Here is a 20578-nt window from a genome sequence, read left to right on the forward strand (position 1 = left end):
TACATCCTATGTCACAGCTACAGCACTGCCAAGACCGTCATCTACTTGGATTAGGAGCTTTTGTACACATGCATGGCTGGAAGAGGGAGGAGGGACGGGCACCCCAATTTTTGTGCTTTATCACCGCGAGACACCACAAACATCTGATCTAAAATCTAATGAGTTGCAAAACAAAAAGATATAATTATGTTGTTTTTACCTTCCGAACTACAATTGCATCATGGTTGAGACACTGCACAAAAAATTTTATGGCACGGACAGGCAGTATCCTATCATCCCTCAGGAGCAGAGACAGAAAACCAATACTTATGTGCTCGAACTTCCAGGGACTAAAAAAACAAAATAAATATTAAGAACAGACAATAAGTAGCAGAGTTGCATGTACTGCTTTTGCACAGAAATGATTACATGGATTAAGATTATGTAAATGTGTTTGGACTAACTTAAGTAAGGTTCTATGCCACTGCTATAGCCAACGAGCTTAAGTGTCATTTAGGGAAACCTCCAGTGTTCTGGGAACACAAAAGTGCAAATATTATGCTACCAATTAAAATCTATCCAGATGTCAGTATTATGCAGACAGAACCAGAGCTTTTTTCCCCACAACAAACTAACATTAAAATAACAACAGGTCAAACTAATTAACAACAAAGCTAAACTCCCAAGTTGTGATGATACCTTACATTAACAAATCAAGCTTCAAATGCAAATAAATTCAAGACTCATTCACATCTTTACCTAGGAGACAGTAATGCAAGATTCCCCTATATTGGCCTTTATCTTCCTGTTTGGGCAAGCAGAATCCATATGCAAATGCACAAGGACCTCCAGAAATTCAATTCTTGTGGATACCTTTGCAAAAACTCTCCAAGAAGCTACCCACAATCCATTTTATGCAAGACTGCTACTAACAAACTGCTTTTGGACAATTAACTTGAGGGTGAAAAAACATTACTCAATGCTGGTCGCGCTAACTGCACTTCTGGATGCAACTGATATTTATTCACGTAGCCACCACCAATCCCGCCCCCCAAAATTCTCATGCACAGAAAGGGAGACTTACAGATTTCTTTGTTCCACACAGTCCAGCAGCATGTTGACCAAATTTTCGTAGTTTCTGAGGGAAAAAGAGGGAATCATCAATCAGACACTATTGAGAACCATTTAAAAAACAGAATAAAAGGTCCTCAACAAAAGGTGGGTGAAGGCAATGCAGTAAATGCGGCACAAACTGGGAGGACAGAGAAGAGGAGGAGGAAGGAAGGAAATATGAGCGCAGAGGAAAGAGGCTGCCAAGTCAGGAGAGAAGACACCACCACAATCCTTGGACATTCCGAATTTGTTGAGCTTAAGACTTAGTTTAGCAGGTTGGGATTATTATATTTAATGTACAGTAAATATCAGGCAGTGCAAGCTGGTGTTAAGGGAAGTTTAACTTACCGCAGAGCCTCAGCATTCTTTTCTTTCTGTCGCTGAATTCCTAACTGAATTTCTTCTGAACAAAGACCTGTGAAGTTTGAACTTGGATGTTCTGTTTTTTGCAGCATAACAGCAATCTCAACACATTTCTCTGGAACCTGTTGACAGAGAATGCAAAGATTTAGGACTGAGCAGCAACTTACAAGTTTTTCTGTTTGTTTCTGTTTTTAAATGAGTTCAGAGTCATATGAAGAGTGCAGAATTTCCTGTCCACATAGACAAGTCCGTGAAGAAGTAGGGAAGACAGCTTTTGTGTTCACACAGTAGAATTATCTCTCTAAGTAAATGTTTTATTCTATTTTAAGATAAAGGTAAAGAGACACTTTAATACTTCATTAAAGCGTAACATTTGTTTATGAAAGATTTTTATTAATTGGCATTCATTCTTTAACATAAGCAGCATGCCATTTATCCCACTGATAAGGCAAAAGGCAGTTGTGTAATGAGTGCTGTGTGTTAGCACAGTGGGACAACACTACAAATACTGCCAATGTCAATTTGATGACACTGTCCTACCAACACACATCTTCACACCTGATCAGCACCGCCCATACTAATTAACACTGCAAGGCAACTTAAACCTCCTGTCTGTAACAGGCTTCCTTAGAGGTTAACAAAAAGTTACAAATTCCAACAGTATTACAGGAAGCTCTGCTACTTCAGTCTCAGAAATACAGGTCTATGTTCCTCTCTAAGAGAAATCAGGATGCGATTAACATCAGAACACTAACTCAAATAACATACGTGAGGCTCAAGCATTTATGTAATCAACGCTCTCAGAATCCCAGACATTAACACCAAGCGTTCTGTCACTTACTGCAAAATCCAATCCAATTGTTTCATACTGCCTATGGATTTTTTCTGCTAGGTCATCAAAAAGTCTAACTATGGATGGTTTTTCCAAGGACATAGCTTTGCTAAGCCCAGAAGAAACAATCGCTGGCCATGTCTGTGCAATACAGTCCCAATCGTGAAGATTTGCCAAACATACTCCACTGTGATTTCCAAGAAGACAATATAAGGCACCCTGCAAAACGAGAGATGTAATTTAAAAAAGTTAAAGCATTGTTCACATATAAGTGATATCTATCTACATAAGCATGCACCCACGCAGAATAAAAACTAATCTTCACATTACCAGATCATTAAAATGCACCATAAACATTCAGCTACGCAGCCTCATTGTCAAAATACTGAAGACTTTTCACAGAATCCTCTTCATGCTAAAGAACCATTTTAATGAGATTGGAAGCCCTGCCAATTAATTTATCCACAGAATGGCTGACTGATTTTGGAATTACATTATAAAGGAGGTTATTCAATGATCAAGTACCACACCTGGTCTTTCTGTGAACTTACTCGGATTTGGGCTGCAGGCAAGTCATAATGCTGTTAACTAGGCACCTGAAATAATGGCGACTGAACAGGATGCGGGTAACTACCGGACATGACACAAACTGGTGAATGTGACAGGCGACTGTGTGAGAAGCTGACAAGAGTTACACAGAGTGAAACAAAGGGTGGCTGGATTTCACAGGTGATAAAATGGGAGTTATGTGAGCAAAGGCCAAATTTCACCGGTAATTGGAAGTAAATTTTGGAGACCTTTTGGAAAGCAGAGTCTTACAAGAACAACAGTTCCTAGGTAACCACATCGGTAATATCACATAGGCTAATACTGCCCGGTAGCAGTAACAGAAATACCAAATTCAGGTATGGTAAGAAATGCTATAAGTGTAGCGAAACTGGGACCAATTGGGAAAAAGTAACGAGGTGCGGGTTGCTTATCTGGGAGGAGACGGGGATGGAGGAAGGGAGGTACAAGGACAGCAGGAAAAAAATAATCATCAAGAAACAAGAAAAGGGATAATAAGATATGCAAACAATGTAATCACATGCTGTCTGGTAGTACCTATCAGGCAGCTGGAGCAGGACATTAGCCATAGCTGTTGTTCTGACCATACGACAAGAGTCCCACTTGCCTCTGCGGCCAGGAGGACTGAGGGGGGTGCAGAGGAAGGAGGGGAGCACGATGCTTTCAAACACCTGGACGGATAGATTGCGTCCTGGCACCACCGTGTCGGCACCATTTCGAGGCCTGACAGCATCAGCAGTTACCCACCACTTCATAACAAACCCCACCTGATTTAGTATAACTTTTTTGGGTGATCAACTTTGTCCAGTTCACGCTATTTTCTTATACTACTACAGCTGACAGAACTGCTTAATGAGTTTTACCACCTTGGACTATAGCTTCTCAGTTTCCATTTCATAATTTAAAAGTAGGTGTTAACATATATTTCTGTAATACCTGAACACACAATGAAATGAGGAACATATATGAACACAAAATTTCTCTTGACAACTGATCTAATCCAAATAATTCCTTACACTAGTCACGCATAAGCTATATGCCATGAAAATATCAGTCATGCTGATAAACAAGCAAATCCCACTTTCACCATTAAAACTTCTCCCATAAAAACACTTTCAAAAGACAGACACGAAACAAAAAAGTTAATGAGACAGTACTTTAAATTGCTTTTGAGTGACATCTTGCCGATCTGGACGCAAGAACTCCAAAACCAAGGGAATGATATCTCTGCAACAAAAATTGTACGTTCCCAGAGCTGTGAAGAATGCTTGCTGAGCTTTACTTCTGACCTGTGGGAAGAGAGACATTAACGAGAAAGTCTTCTGAAAGAAAAATATGCTATACAAAAATAACATCCTTATCCATTTGAGTTACTTATGCACAGAGTTTACATGATGTATTTGTGCACAGAAACAAAATTATTTGTAGAAGGTCGTAAATAGTACGCTTCCCCTCACCCTTGCTCACAGTTGCTTAGAAAAACCTACTTGTTTCTAGCATTTACTTGAGAACAGCTATGAAGTTAAAGAAAATTCTTTGCGTTGCCAAAACCAGTCACTGTGTTTTTAAGATCATTTGAAAAGCAAACAGCTAGAACAACAGATGCAGTTAGCAGAAATCTGAAGAGCCTGTAGACATTGTGGATGGATCTGAATTTATATACACAGAGCTCCCATCGGGCAAAGAGTTTAGAATCTAACTAACTATCAGCACACTTGTTTTGTGGATTTTTTTAAGAACTAGAATGCCATCATAGCTACTTCCTAAAAGTAGACCTTAGCATTCCAAATAGTGTAATGAATCATATCATCACATCTAAGAACCTCCACCTGGTATATTTATTAAAATTTGCTATTGGATTATTGTTTTTAGAAGCCTAGAGTTAAGTTTCTCAAAAAATTAAAAATTTGTAACCTAAGTTGGCAGCCTCTCCACCCAGTTAAGTTATTTAACAAAGAAAGAGCTTCAAGCAAAAACTATGCCAAAATTGGCAACTAATGCAAATGAAATAAGTAAGTAAACATTTCATGTTGCCATGGAAATAAATTGAAAAGTGAAGATCCTGAAAACATAACTTGAAGAGATCAACAAAAAACTCCATATCTTTCAGTTCAAAAGGAGTTGTTCCTTACCTGACCATATGAACTTGTGGACAAACACAAAAGATCTCTGATCATCTCCTGGTGGGAAGTTTTATATTCACAGCCTTCCATCGTTAGTGTTCTCAGCTGAATGGCATAGAAAACAAATAAAGGACACATTTTACATTTCACACATGTAGGACACTAGCAGAGGATTATTGCATCTTTTGCTAAATAACATAACAAATCAGCTTTTCAAGTAAAGTAGTTAGTGGAGACTTAAGTGAAAGTATTACCTCATGCTGCAACATAACTCTGTCTATCAGCAAAGCTCTGATATGCTGTTTCTTTCCTTGAAGCTGTAAACAAACACATAATTGGGCTGAGATTTCAGTATGCGTATTAGCAATTTGCACTGACTGAATTCCCCATGTACTCTTTTTCTTCTAGAAACAGGCAAATTTCATGCAGAAATTCTTCTTGGCAGACAACCTTGATTTTTTTGTTGCCCTGGTAAAGCTTTTTATTTGCCTGTTACTCTGTAAGCAAAAGGAAGCTCCAGTCACAGAAATTTCTCAGTTAACAAGGACCAGAAAGGAGCACCATGCCAAATCTCAGACTTTGGTCCAAGGACATACGCAACCTGAGGGTTACTACAGTTCAGAAATGCTAAGCTATTTACTCATAAGATTTCCAAATAAAGGTACAAAAGCACTGCAAAACAATACTATCAAGAAATTAGATTTCAAAATTATGAAGACTGATTAGGACAGTAACGAAAATATAAAAAAAGTCTTTCTGAACATTAGGAACTATTTCCGTCCCTCACCTAAGCTTTACAAAGAAAAATCACTGACCCTGTTCTCCATTGATTTTTTCACTAGATTAAAGCTTTTCCATCGTGAATCAAACTCATGCTTGTGAGACCCCTGGAACTGCAAAACATCACTAATAATCTGCAGAAAGAAAAACATGACAAAGTTATTATTTTGCAAAACAAGTATACTTATAATGTGTAATACTTAAGACAAGATTACCTTTATTATTAGAAATAAAGACTTGGTATCATCTTCTGAATTATCAAGTATATAGCCTGCAATTGGAAGAAAAAGAATTTATTATCAGACAGGAAAAGAGCTTTAAAAATTATCAAGAACTTTATTTCTACAAAGCTTAAATTTAAAGAATTATAGGAAAAGTAAATGAAACCAGTTTCTCGTCTATAAAATTATACTTAAAAGCACACTTAAAATTATGCTTAAAAGCACACTTAAAATTATGCTTAAAAGCACACTTAAAACACAGTACTTTTTAGATAGAATGGTTAAACTTACGCAGCAATTTCCTTGTAACTCTTGCAATTGTTTCCCGATAATTCTCTCTTGATAAATCTACAAAAAAATGAAACATTTTCTCTTTATTATGCAGTAGCATAAAAGGCCATGTATAGATAAGTAAACCAGTGGAAAACCAGAGCAGACTATTCAGAAATGGCAGTATGGACTATTACAAAAATAACCAGCTTGTTATATCTAAGGACACCACTCTCATAGGGCCTTCTTTTGTTTATCAAGTCAACAGTATGTTTTTTATAGGTACATAACCTTCTTTATCTGCCTTGACAGCTGGCTTCATTTCTAACCACAGATTGAGGCAGATTATTTAGCATATGAAAACTGAGTAACACAGCAAGCAGGATTAAAAAGAAAGTCAACAGAATACAGATTTTACATATCAGGTGATCAAGCCAGTACAAGAGTGGGGACTTACTCCCCTTCAAGACATGGAAGGGAACAGACATTCCCAATCTAAACAACAAAAAATGCAGAAGAAAGAAGGATCAATGACACAAGCAGTCTCCTGGGAAAGTTTTAAACCAGAAAAGTCTTAATTGCTGCAAAAGACCACTAAATAAACGCCCATTCTCTATTACATGCTATATGGCTACAAACTCACCACTTGCAAGCCAATAGACCAGATTTTGGAAGTATTAAAGCACCTGAAACCATTTAATAGTCTGATAAGCAGTTACCATGTGTCTCAGTTCCTTATTTAAATAGGTCATCTTCACTTGGAAGATAGTGAAGAATACACACAAAGCCTGAAAATTTCTTCTAACGGAGCTGTCACAGCCTTTAGCAGGTTATGCCTTGATTCTTTCTGCCTCTCAAGTGCAGTCCTTGGGTGGTGGGTGTTGCTTCCTGCACCTCCCATCTGTGTGCAAGTACACAGGTCCAACCACTCTGACCTGGGGGTTGGAGCTGAGCTCCCATTCCCAGCCATATTATTGCAGCAGATCTGTATCTTGTATACCATCACTGAAGATGAAATGGTATGTACACAAGAACTTCTGTGTTGGCCAAAAAACCCATTTAATATAAAGAATCAAAATTATGATCTCAAAAAGAAGCTACTGTTTTTACAGCAGACAAAAAGAAAAATGAAAACACCACTTACAACCTGCCCGAACAGAGTTTGGATCTACTTACCATATTCAACACCAGTGTACAGTTTTGTCTCTTCCAAGGACACCAGACTTGGGACCCTGCATGAAAACAAACCAAGTATTACTACACATTATGGAAATCATTGACTATGAATTTCATTGACGTTTAGTTCATTTTAATAATTTAAATTTCATGCCAGTAGCGCCAAAGATGTTTGGATTTAGTAACAGTAAATAGCCTCAGTTCTAACATTTGTAAATCAACCGTACCTATGGGTCAGACTGTCAGAGACAAGTACACCATAAGGACACCACCTTGAACCCAGAATCTTGATTTCTCATTTAACAGAAGCTCATCAGTTCTGTTAAATAGCCAGAGATTTGGTCTCATTGTCAAACCTACGAACATACCTATCAAAACAAGCATGGCTCCTAGTCATCTTAGTCTAGGAAGGACAGGTGGATTTGACTGCTGAGGCAGAATCCTTTTCTGACAAGATAAGCTGATGAAGCTTTTCTGACTTTGGTCCTTTCTTTATAAAAGAAGGTACCCATTATCTACAGAAGTCCTACTTATTGCTATATGAAGTTCACTATTAATAACCATATCAAGAAATAAAGCAATGTGTCTTCCAGGATTTTGGGTCAACTACCTATCCAAAATATTTTTTTCAAAGTGAATTCTTAGTCTTTGTGGATTTGCTTTTACATAACCATGCAAAAAAAATACAGACTCAGATATCACATGCCAATGAATTTAAAAGACATAAGAACATACACTTGGGTTTTTTGTTTTGTTTGTAGGTTGGCTTTTTTTTTTTTTAAAAAACCTACAGTCTCACCCCTAAAACATTAAGGTAGACAAATTCAAGCTTTCAAGGACAAAATACACCAGTGTATTCTATTCAACAAATAGTATCAACAAGTAATCCCCATAAAAATAATCTTCACATAAAATTGCATTGACAGTATAATCAGAACAAAACAAGCTAAGTGAAGCAATGTGACTCTACTCCTATTACAAATGCTAAATAACACATCAGAACACACTATACATTCTGTATGTGAGCATGTGCTACGAGATACTAAAATAAACTTTCAGATTTCAGGCAATGGCAAACTTCTGTCTCTCAGAACCAGAAATGAGGGTCATGTTTCTCCTGTAAAAGTGAACACATTAAAACATGAGCGCTACAATTATTGTGCTGATTAGATGAAGGAAATAAACTTGCAATCAAAAATTAAGTAAACTGACTTCACAACCCTTGTAACAGTCACGCCTGCACCAACAAAAGTCAAACTGAAATGTCTTTTTCTTAATCGATTTAGACATCAAGAAGTCAAGTCTTAATATCATTTTTCTTGTTGTATTTCTGGTAGCACTACGTTAACTTGAAAATAAGCCATTCCAAAAATCTTCCCACTTTTTTTCCCCCGCAAACTCAGCGCTGGCATAGGTGCTTAAGGTACAACCTGGCCACTAATACAATTTCCAAAACATCCAACGTCAATCCAGTACTTTGGTCCTGAATAAATAAAGTTTTAATGGTCTCACACACTTGCTCTTTTAGAATCATCTACACGATTGACTTCGAAAGTGGTTGCTATATATTTGTCCAAGATCAGATCTTTCCAGTTCGGAAAATACAGAGAGGGGATGTTTCTGCAAATAACATCTGGGAAAAAAAAAGAAGAGTGAACCTTCCCACGCCAAATATTATTACTTCTTTTAAAAAAAGAAGGTAACAGATAAATCTAAATCTCAGACAGCTAGACATTAAGCAATCGCTTTTTTTTTTGGTACAGTAAGCTGGGTATGTTGATAGGTAAATGAGCTCATAGCAGTAATTTTTTCTATGGTATTTTAATGCATTTTTACCTTTAAACAGTTTCCCCTGATATAAATACACAAACTAAGTTCACATAAGGCTTTCCTACCTACGAGGCAAGGAAAATTAAAGTGCAATTTCCCAGTTTTCCTTAGGTAGTCTACAGGAAGATTACACATCTTCGCGCTTCTTTCCCACTCCCAGCAAAACGCGTTCAGCTGTTCTTTGCCAGCTAGCCAAGCTCCGAACCAAATCTCTAACATTTAAAGCAAAGGAAAAACACCACTCCAAGCTCTCTCTACACTTCAGGTTCCTGAGGAAACCCGGAGTAACAACTCAACACATAGCATCCAGTAATCAAGAACTAGCCTGGTACAGCCCTTACACTCGCCATGACACTACTCCACAGGCAGAACCATTTATTTCAACAAGGCTACTAACAGGATGAAAAATATTATGTTCAAAACACAATGAAGTTTTATAGCTGGCCCACAAACTAAGATCCATGCTAGTAATATTCAGCATTATAAGTGTCCACCACTGAGCCAGAGAAAACTGTTTTACTTCAGACACACAAAAGGAAGAGGCATGAAATGTTTTTCTTCACTTCAGCCAATACTGACAGTAAGGCTCTCACGACAGCGCTTCATGCAATGTATATATAATACTGTGCTTCGTTCTGTATCAACGGTTTTCAACACAAATTGCCAAGAAAACTTATGAACAAAGAGTATCCAAAATTATAGCTGGAACAGAAATCCCAATTAAACAGAACTTTGAAGAATTCATTCCCTTATTTGTCACAGTACAAAAACTAAAACATCTTTATTTGATAAAAACTAATGCACTGTATTTTTCAACTTCCAGACGTTTTACGGAGCACTTTTTATTCAAGTCTCTGTGTACATATTCCTCAGTATGTAAGTACAGTTCAGCAATCAGATGCAGCTTTTCAGAAACAAATAACTTTTAGCATCTCTCCACTGAACCAATTGCAGAGAAAATTTTTCTAATTGCAAAAAAGCCCTGTGCCACGTTAAGGACTAGAGCAAGGGCCGCATCAACCTATTTTGACGTAAGAGATTAAGAGACAACAGTCGGAAGGTGAACAAGGAGAAGACAGGGTTACTCACCGTGGAGGAGTACCTGTTTCCTTTTCTGTGTGCAGCTCCCCCAGCAGAGCTGGGAAGTTTCCTGGAGATGCCAAGAGAGGTTAGCTAGCCCTGCCCCTCCGCATACGATATCACATCCTTACACATTTAAAAGAAGTGGTCTTATCCCTGACCTGTAGTCTGAACATCTTCAGTGAAAGGACATTAAGAAAGCTCCTACCAGTGCCTGTAGCAAGAGTAGAGTAATACTGCATCCTAACTAACCAAGCTGTAGTTAAGAGGGAGACAAAAAAACAGATATTCTCCGAGTAACCCTGCTTTTGCCTCCCTAAATCAGCTGCTTAGTGTTCTCTCATTAATAAGCAGGCTGCAAGGAAGGGAAGCCAAGTGAAGGGGAACTCACCTGAGCATCAGGGAAAGATTTCTCAACCTTACACTGTCTGCTTTTGAAATAATCTTTATTTGCATGCCATTAGAGTCAGTGTAACAAAAGGAGTTGATATTACTTACAATTACGGTGCCCCTTACAGAAAAAGGGTAGACTGTGTGCATGGAAGCATTATCTATACCTGCACACATCTCGTGTGGCAGAGCAACCGTGACACTGTGTTTCTGCAGGCGCAGAAAAAACTGTGTATTCATTTTTTTCCCCAGCTATGTCAGGATAATTCACCACAGCTCTGACTATGGCTTTGAACACCTTAATTCAGCCACAAAAAACTACTGCTGTCGTAAAGGATTGCTCCTCAATCTCTGGCAGCCTCCTCAACTCCTTTTTTCCCTTCCTCTTGTAACTACCCATTTTGCATCGAAAAAGTAATTCACAGAACACACCTGAAATCAATGGCATCTCTACTAAAGATTAAGACAACAATGTGGAATAATAATATAAGTACACACTGCTGAGTCATGAAGTAGTTTTCTATTACTTTGTTATGCATGGCACTTCAGAAGAGAATTCATTCATCCTCCAAAAAAGATGAAGTTTAAATTCCTTGCTACTTACAGGATAAAACGTGAGTCAACTCCAAGTGCCATTTATTAAGGTTCTATTTCCTACTGAAATTTAACTATTCTTTTCAATTGTGACAAATTCCAATTATGCAGTTTATTGGTGCATGGATTGTGTACAAACTGCTTTTCTACTGAGTTGCCTATCATCTCCCTAAACACACGCTCATGTTTGAAACATTCACAGTAATACTAAGCATTTAAAATAGCATGAGCTGGTTTTTAATTAAGCTATGATGGGATTTTCAGAAGGATTTTTATTAAACTATTTAGGTCATTCATGTAAAACACGTGTGGGAATTTTGCTCCCAAAATGGGGGGGGGGAGAAATTGCAAACTACACCTAAGAACTGCTTGATCCCAGAAGAAGTTGGAGCATTATGAAACCTAAGCCTTCTGCACTCAAGTTCACTAAACAAGGAAATCACTCTTCAAGCACTTCACAACAGCTACGTTAATGCATATACCAAGTGTGTGTATGTACACACACACACAGAGTGTATACTTTTGGGTACACTGAGCATACCCAAGTGTTGGTCAATTTAACAACGTGTTTTCTGTACTAAATATATCACTTTTCAGTTTGGAGACTACCAGGCATCAAGATAAAAAAAAAAAGGAATAAGAGAAACTAATGAATCAACGTGAAAACATTAACGTAGATTGACAGGAGATTCAAGAAGGCTCATGCCAATGTACACACTTGTAGATAAACAGAAGTTTTGAAACCTTTACTCTAACCAGTATTTATTAAGCCATGAAAATAAGGGCACACTGATTCTGTCTAACAAGGAGAACATACCAGACCAATGCTGGGGAATTCTATCCAGTTTCAGCTTTATCAAACAATAAATAAAAAAACACAACCAAAAACCAAACAAGAAACCAACAGAAAAACTTAATATATTAACTATTGAAGAAGTAAATCCATTTTCAATAGCTAATAAATAAAATAAACACAAACTGCCAAGACACAAAACAGACTATTCTTAACAAGGAGAAATGAAGAAAGACATTTTGAAATTATTGGGTACTCTCAGGTGTTTGACACCGAGGAACAAAAAAACCTGTACAAGTCCATAGAAATGGACCCAGTGGCTTCCCATGAAACTTTTCAAGATGAAAAGTTTCTGTAAGTGATTTATGTTGATGAATTGTCTATAATCAAACATCAATACACCATCTATAATCAAACAAAACAGAATCCTAGGTTAAAAATACTACTACAGTAAAATGCAATAGTCTCCATGCTAGTGGACAGGCCTTATTTGCAACAGCTTTATTTTCCTACTCTAGAAGTAACTTCAAAAGAATTACAGCAACGACAAAACACCAAGCAGCAAATAGTTACCATGTTAGTGGAAAGCAGCCTCATGCATTCATCAATGCAATTTATTTTAAAACAGGAATGTTTAGAACTTAAATCCAGATTCACTCATTTTCTTCTCCCAAAACAGTGCTCATAACTTCTGTTATATTCTCATCCCTCTAGAAGACAACCACATTTATGCAATAATGTGATTTTAAATTCATCCATCCAAAAAAAACCCAAACCTCACATCTAATGCATGGGAATTCTATGCAACAACACAGGTCAATTATGACAACCAATAATGAAATAAGCATTTGGCCAGCTTGTGACATCTGTGACATACAGCCAATATACACTTTTCATAATTAGTTTTCCCTATTACTTAAGAAAAAACCCCTACTTCCTCACTCAGTCATCTTGCTTTGTACTAGTCACTGTTATGACTGAGTCACTTAAATTAACGATCAAGTCAGGTACAGTGGTCTCATGCTGTTAAACTGCTTTCTCTATTAGGAGCAGGTTGTTTCTCCTGTATTCCTGCCACTGCTTTCCCCTGCCTGTCACCCAAACAAGATCACAAACAGACCCCAAAAACAAGGTCTGCAAATATTTGGGTAGCTTTCAGTTGTCAGAGAGAAAAATAAATCCTATACGTTTAGGGAAAGAGCATCTTGGTGGCAGGAGCAGCCTGCAGGCAGATAAGAGTTCACAGTACTAACTGAACCATCATACCTAGTTCAGCATCCCGTTACACACAAGGTTTTGAAGTGCATTCTACCCACATATTTCTTTTGCTGAGATTCAAATTACATAGCTCCAAGCTCTCCCCCATCTATGTGACTTTCCTTTCATTCAGTGAGCAGGGTAGAGGATTATAAAGGAACATAGACCAATCATCTGTCTGTCTCGGCAAAATCTTCAGGTACCCATAACCATCAAGACAAAGGAACATCTAGCGGTTACACCTGCTCAGCTCTACTTTAGAGCCAGCACAAACAACAATGCTGCACTACACGGTGTGTGGTCAGCTACGGTTCATCTGAGTTAAGTGGCATAGGAGGTATCTGATAAGAAATCTCCTGTGCCAATTTATTTTAGAAGTATACATGTAGATTTTTTTTTTTCTTAAATGTATCAAGCCATTTACCAATACCTGCATCAAAAATACTCCTATACTGCCACGTTAGGACAGTGAATATCGTCACCACTAGTGGTAAGTACTAACTGTGAATACACAGTACTTAAAATAAGGACGTTCTGGGTAACTAACTTAGTCACTTCCAATAAAAGCCCTTCAGTTTCAAATCTGAATACTTTATGTGCATTCCCACTATATAGAATGGGAACAGGCTTGGGAATGTGAACTGGTATCTTTAAAAAAAATCCTAGGAACTCATAACACAATAATAATTGAAATCAAACTTTTTTCTGTTTTAATAGCAAGTTCATCAAAAGACACCTCCTACATTCAAACTGTATATAATTGTATGGACATATGGGATAGAAAACAGTATTCACAGGAACCTGTTTAATATTGCTTTTTAAACCAAAATACATCTCCCTCATTACAAATGTTCCAGTTATTCCTTGTGGAGGAAGAGGAGGGAATAAGGCAGAGGAGAGGACATCTACCTACTTGGTACAATTCCCTTCTGTGACCCTTGCTTACATACAGTAACCCGTTAAACCAGAATATACATTTCATAAGAAGCATCGCTAGAATGAACCATCTGTCCTGGATGGATCAACTCAGCCTGCTCTCTCAAGATGCTAAATTGATATTGACCTTGGTAACTGTTCTTGCTAAGAAAGTTGAATAAACCGACAGGGATCTAACATTTAATTGATACAAAGTGCAAGTGTCTCTAAGTATTTAGTCCACCTTACTAAGCCAAAGCACAATCCACTGTGCACAAACTCATTCTACTTCTCTCGGATTATCTCATTCATTAAAAACCCACATTGCATTTGTGATAATTCAAATCATACAAAGAATGAGAACAAAAGCTTACTTAAAATTCATTCAACTTCAGCAGGCAAATTCCAGAGTCCTGTGTAAAGTCACTGAAAAGATAAATTGCCTTAACTATGTTTTTAAAAAGCATTAATGTAAACATAAGAAGTTTGGATGTAAGACCTGCTCACGGTGCGTATACAATATTTCATCAATATGCATCAAGTCTGTCCAAAACCAGATAATGATGGACTCTGAACCTCTGCAGACGTTTAGCAGAATAAACTATTGAGTTCCAAAATTCAGATTAGGTGAGAAAAGCCTGATTTTGATTTCTTTACTAACAAACTGATTTCAGCATGTTCTCAAGTAAATTGCATATATCTAATACAGCAGCATAGAGAACTAACAGAATGAAGCAAATCTTCTGTAAGTGTACAAGTAATTTAGAAGTTGATTATAGGCTAATGTCCTAATTTGTACACTAAGAGTTTACAGACCTTGCCCAACAATACCAAAAGATGATTTTAAACACGCCACACCAAAACAAAGCCAGAGACACTCTACATGAGCACATTCTAATGACAGCTGCAATTCACTCTTCTCCACAGGTGCTGAGGTTCGTTCTTCTACCAAATGACACTTCCATTATTGACAATCAGATAGCCTAGACAAGGGTACAGAACTGCTTATTCTTACACAGGAGTTTCTTCCTTGATTAACAGACTACTATAGCTACAACAGATTTTTTTTTTTTTTTGGTGGTGTTAAAGAATTTTTAGGCCAGGATAGCCTTGTATTTTGAAGTTCAAGGCATCCAAGAACAAAAAAATCCTTCTCCTTTGAAGGACCAACACCAGAAACTGTCCTTGAACCTGTGAGCCCCATGAACTGCAAGCGCCTCGTGCTTGCTGCCTAACAGATGCCAGGGCAGGATTCAAATTGAATCAAGCAGCAGTGCTAACGTGCTCCCACATTTTCCCCAATATGGACCAGCAGCACGTTGCTGGTACAGGAACAGTCAATGCCTCCTGAAAGGTGTTGGAGTCCTTATTTTAGAAGATAGACATAATCAGCCTGAATGCCCTGCACTGCCTCTTTAACGAAAGGATTACTTCCCTGAATTTCTTACACAGTCAATGGTAAAAGAAGCCTCTACAAAGCTCTCCAGCTTAACAAATGTTCTAACATACAGTCAAGAGGAGCCTCTCCCATTGTACAAGAAGCTCACAGAAGCGAGGAACCTGACGTAATGCGTTTGAGACTGGATCAATGCTCCTTGGCACTTTTAGCAGCTGGCATGAAAAGAATCTCAGCAACAACTTTATAGTCACCAAATACAGACTGCAGCCATAAGCTTAATTGAAACCCTCTGTATTTTAAACATTATATATAACAAGAATACTGAGATCAAACCCGTAATTGCCTCCAAAGTTAATATTTCAACATACTTTCTCAAAGAAGTCAAAGCTAAAACAGCAATCCCATCTATTAAAAGCGTAGTCGTTTTAAAGCCTGAACTACTGTAATGCAACAGAAAGTTCCTATTACTTCCAAAATGAAAGTTTACTCAAGCATTTTTGCTAGAGTTCTACTGTATGCTGGCACCAGTAGCCAGGTTCTGCTGTGACGTTATTCACAGGGGTTCGAGCATTCAACAGGATTTATTTCCTACTTTAGTATGAGAAGACAGCCGGCAAGAAGTTAAGTTCAGAATGTTCAGGACTTCACTCATTCAGGGTGACAGGAACATCAGTAAGATGGCAGCGCACCATGGTTTGAAGGCTTCTTTTAGAGGAGGGCAAACACATGAGTAAATGCCTAGCTTCCATTTCCTTTACATAAAGTAGCATCAGCAATGCAGTGCCGTCACCTACCTTTTTTAAACATTTTCAGAGTCTTGCACAAAAAAAGCACTTATTCTTTCATGTTTTAAGTACTCAAGTGTTTCTGCAAGTCACTATTTCAAATTTCTGTATCTTTATACTAGTATGAGTTCCTTAAAAATAGCCACGAGAAGCAGTTGTGTGGTAACAGCAATAAAGCACTAAAAAACAGTATGAACATAATTGCTAAGAATGTTGGTGATATCAAAATAAATTTTACTTACAGATGAGCCACCCTTTCTCCTTTCAGAGGAGGCAGAATGTTCCCAGAACCAATCAAGCAGTTATGCACAATAGCAAGACACTGCTGCACATCATCTCTTAAACAAAGAAGAAAACCCAATTACTTATCTGATAAATGCTTGAAAATATACACATGATAAACCATATTTTCAGTGAAGTTTTATAAAAACCGTTTTCTTTACCTGTATCACTTCTAAACACAACAGAGAGCACTACAGAAATTAATAGAATTAGGTTGGATCAAAAAATGATTGGAGAACTCCAACATTCAACTTTGTTTTCCGAAAAACTGGTTTTGGAGATTTTACATTCCGAAACAGTGAAGGAAACATCAGTATAATGAGATAAACTAATCCCAAAACAGACAGTGTTACCCCAAAAAATTGTTTTGAAGAATTTTATTTAAGTCTCAGCTAAAATGCATGAAATAACTCTCCACCCAAGGCCAAGAAAACGCCTTCCCACCATGAGCAGGATGAGGGAATACTTTCTTTATGAGTGAATATTTTACAGTCTAAAGATAAATTATAATGCAACAGTGTGAACAACTTTTTTGTGTTACTTTAGAGAATTAAGGAACTCTTTTTAAAAGCTCTCATCTAAAGTAGTAGTAGTATTTAGCACATAGTTACAAATTTTGCCCTTTGTTCTCAGCTTTGTGGTAAGCAGCTCTGATTTATAAAATGACTCCTTTCAGCCCTCTACAGAGGTTCCCTAACTGAAGAGCTCTCGGTACTCATGCATTACTTATCAACTCTCTGAATACGTGTGTTCAACAAAGGCTGTTAGAATTTTTCATTTTATCTTTTGTAATAGAAAAATCTTACTCTGAAGCTCCTAAATACATAAAAAAATGTTTGATTTCCAATTATTACTTCATGGAATACTGGAAAAAAAAAAGAAACGTGACAAGAATTCAAGCTCCAGAAATATTACAATTCATAGCAGTATCAGGCTCACCTAGTACCCCATTTATTCACAACTGTTACTCCTTCAGTAACTAATGGTATTCTCTACTCTTGCAGCTTTACTATCTTGCCTTCCAATTTAATTTGCAATTCATGCACTTGGCTACATTCTCCCAAATCACCACCATTTACTCCTATTGAGTAGCACAGTGAAGCCTTGACCAAATGGAAGTCCAATTTTGTTATAAATTAACAGCTTTACATACAAGGTGTCAAAGAGACAAGAAAAAAACCAAAAGAAACAAACATACAAATAAACCAAAGACTTAAATAGGAAGCATATGCTTTCTTCTTTTAGTCTAAGTATACTTTCTGATTGCAGTTTGGTGGCATTGATTTGTCAAGCATATATTGCCTTTTTCAGATTTAAAAAAAAAAGTGGGAACTTGAAGACTATTTAGGAGTCAAGAAGCATTTCTCGGCACCAAGAAGCATTTCAAATCTATTATTTATGAACACTTGGAAAGGATCCTTTGGTGATGGGACTTCTAGGAGACATAATGTACTGTAACTTTATTTTAACGTATTTTATTTTATTTATTAGGGTTGTTTGGTTTTTATTTGTCTTGGTTCTTTTACACCATGCCCTGCTTCACGTAGGGCTGCACTTTACAGCACGAGGTATAACGTCACACACTATGAACATCAATTGAGTACATATAGCTTCAAGGGTGGGAAGGTTTAACAAGAGAAATAGAGAATGTTCGAGATTTAATGCTTGTGAACAATTTTAGCTATTTGATACTGATAAATGCTTTAGCACATACTAAACTCATGATTATCTTGTGCTTAGGAGACTATCCTTGTGAAGCAACGGTTTCACACTAATGGAGTTTAACAAGATTGGGCAACGGTATTCTTGCCTCCATTCTCATTTGTTATGCCACTGGCTCTGCACTACCTCCTCAGCTTCAACACTGCCACTTTGAAGTGGAGAGAGGCAGATTTCCAAGCCAAATCAGTTCTGTGTTCCACTTCATAGTTTAGGAACACAAATGGTTGTGCCAAAGTAACAGGATAAGAGTCTAGAGGAAGAGCTTTTTTTTATTGCTGACTACAGTTAAATGGGAACATAATTTGTGGTATGTATTAAAAAAATGAACAGAAAAGTCTTTAAAAGTCTTTATAACAACATAGTGTCTTAAGATTTTTTTTTTTAAAGTGATTCTGTTCAAAACAACGTGCTATCCATTTTATGAAATGCACTTCCAAGCTACACGTACTCTTAAGAGTTACAAATCTTTGAAAGATACTTGGAATAATATCCAAGACAGTGTAACATTATAGTATTTTACTCCTTAATTTTTATAGTGCCGGTATGATTGGCAATAACTACTTAAAACAGACATGAGTGGATAAATGTACCTCCTCCATATTACGTATCACCACTAACCTGGACATTTCTAGTTTTCCAATTGCATAGTCCTCTAGCCTGGTGAGCTCAGGCTGAAGAAAAGTATCCAGCAGATAAAAAGCAAAGTTTATTTCCTCAGATGAAGGAACATGCCACTGGATGTCCAAGTTCCACAGGTCACCTGGTTTACCCCAGTCCTATAATAAATAAAGACAGTTCGTATTAATCAAACTATGAAGATAATTTACTTTTTAAAAAGTTAGCATTTAATATTACTAAAAATCCAGACACATGAACTAGCTACTGCTGTAAAGCAGTTATCCTGACAATTCCAGAGAAAAAACAAACAAACAAACAAACCACCACAATAAAATCAAATAGAAATCCCAAACCTACTATAACATCTACATGTACCTGGAAAATAACATACCTGAAAGGACTAAAAGGCAAAGGACTGTACTGGTTTAATTCAACTATAACTTTGTTATTCCTTTGGCTGGATACAAATTCAGAAAGTACAACTCAGACTTTTGATACTCCTATAGAGAACATAAAGAAGCTAGCCCATCTAATAATACCCCTCTTCAGTTTTGAGCCACAATCAGAAAACTTAGTACCTTCATTTTAAAAATAAAAAAAGAAAGCTAAACTTTGAGGTGGACTTTCCATATAATGCTAGGTCATCCCATAACAAAGACAACTTTTTATATTTTGGCTTACAAAGCTCAGACTTGCTGTAGAATTAACACCACTTGAGTACTTGGAAGAAACAAGTCAATATTTATCACTAGTTCATATTCAAACATGAAGTCCATGCTTAGGACTATATTAATTAGTAGATAGGCCTTTGCAGTCTTCATTTACCATTTCCTGTCTTTGTCCAATTTTACATGGTAATTAAATATTTCAAAACTTCACCATCTGTTCTTAAAATGCCCGACTGGTCTGACTGGACAAAAAGTACAAAGAACTACAGTAATACACTTACTCAACGGAGCCTGCTATTACTTCCCTTCCTTGGAAGGGCGGGCTAGTCCTCCATGAATATTACTTGAGAAAGTGACAGAACTGCAGTTTTACACTGGGCAGGGTAGGAAGCATGTAAGTGACAAACTCAAGCTGTTAATGGCAGTTAAGAGTTGATATAATGTACACTTTCTAAAGTAGCCATTGATGTATGGAACAGCAAAGTAATTGTGAATTTTTTTCAATTTCAGAGGAGGAGTTTGAAAACTTCTGGTTTTGTGTTGGGGTATTTAACTGAGATTTTTTTGTTTGTTTTTAAATGAGTATCTGGCTCAACTGGATGTTCCCATCAGTTTATAACACTGTACTGGCTTTCAGTAACAAGCACTAGATTTTCTGCAGTTGTGAAGTTATATATAAGACCACTTTTCAGCAAAATGCAGTTTTATATTCAAATAGGCCAGCTAAAAACTGCTGTGCTGTTCTTCTGTAATACTGATAAATTGACCTCAAAGTCCTAACAGCAGACTAGCATATTACTTTTGACAGTTTCAGTAATTCT

The 20578-nt window shown here is 37.2% G+C and overlaps 1 protein-coding gene across 1 annotated transcript in view; it reads right to left on the bottom strand.

Annotated features, from left to right (window-relative positions):
* PSME4 (proteasome activator subunit 4) overlaps positions 1 to 20578 on the bottom strand; it is a 68465-nt gene that overhangs the window by 18815 nt on the left and 29072 nt on the right. The window contains exons 19-31 of the mRNA XM_082307035.1: positions 19090 to 19247; positions 16710 to 16805; positions 7425 to 7480; positions 6270 to 6326; positions 5973 to 6028; positions 5793 to 5891; positions 5232 to 5294; positions 4987 to 5082; positions 4012 to 4143; positions 2297 to 2506; positions 1441 to 1577; positions 1064 to 1117; positions 200 to 329 (exon numbers count right to left, since the gene is read on the bottom strand). Of these exons, the coding sequence (XP_082163161.1) occupies positions 200 to 329; positions 1064 to 1117; positions 1441 to 1577; positions 2297 to 2506; positions 4012 to 4143; positions 4987 to 5082; positions 5232 to 5294; positions 5793 to 5891; positions 5973 to 6028; positions 6270 to 6326; positions 7425 to 7480; positions 16710 to 16805; positions 19090 to 19247 (1344 nt within the window). The remainder of the gene's footprint in view (positions 1 to 199; positions 330 to 1063; positions 1118 to 1440; positions 1578 to 2296; positions 2507 to 4011; positions 4144 to 4986; positions 5083 to 5231; positions 5295 to 5792; positions 5892 to 5972; positions 6029 to 6269; positions 6327 to 7424; positions 7481 to 16709; positions 16806 to 19089; positions 19248 to 20578) is intronic.

This window comes from Platalea leucorodia (genome assembly GCF_965183815.1).
Source record: "Platalea leucorodia genome assembly, chromosome: 3".
Classification (NCBI taxonomy): domain Eukaryota; kingdom Metazoa; phylum Chordata; class Aves; order Pelecaniformes; family Threskiornithidae; genus Platalea; species Platalea leucorodia.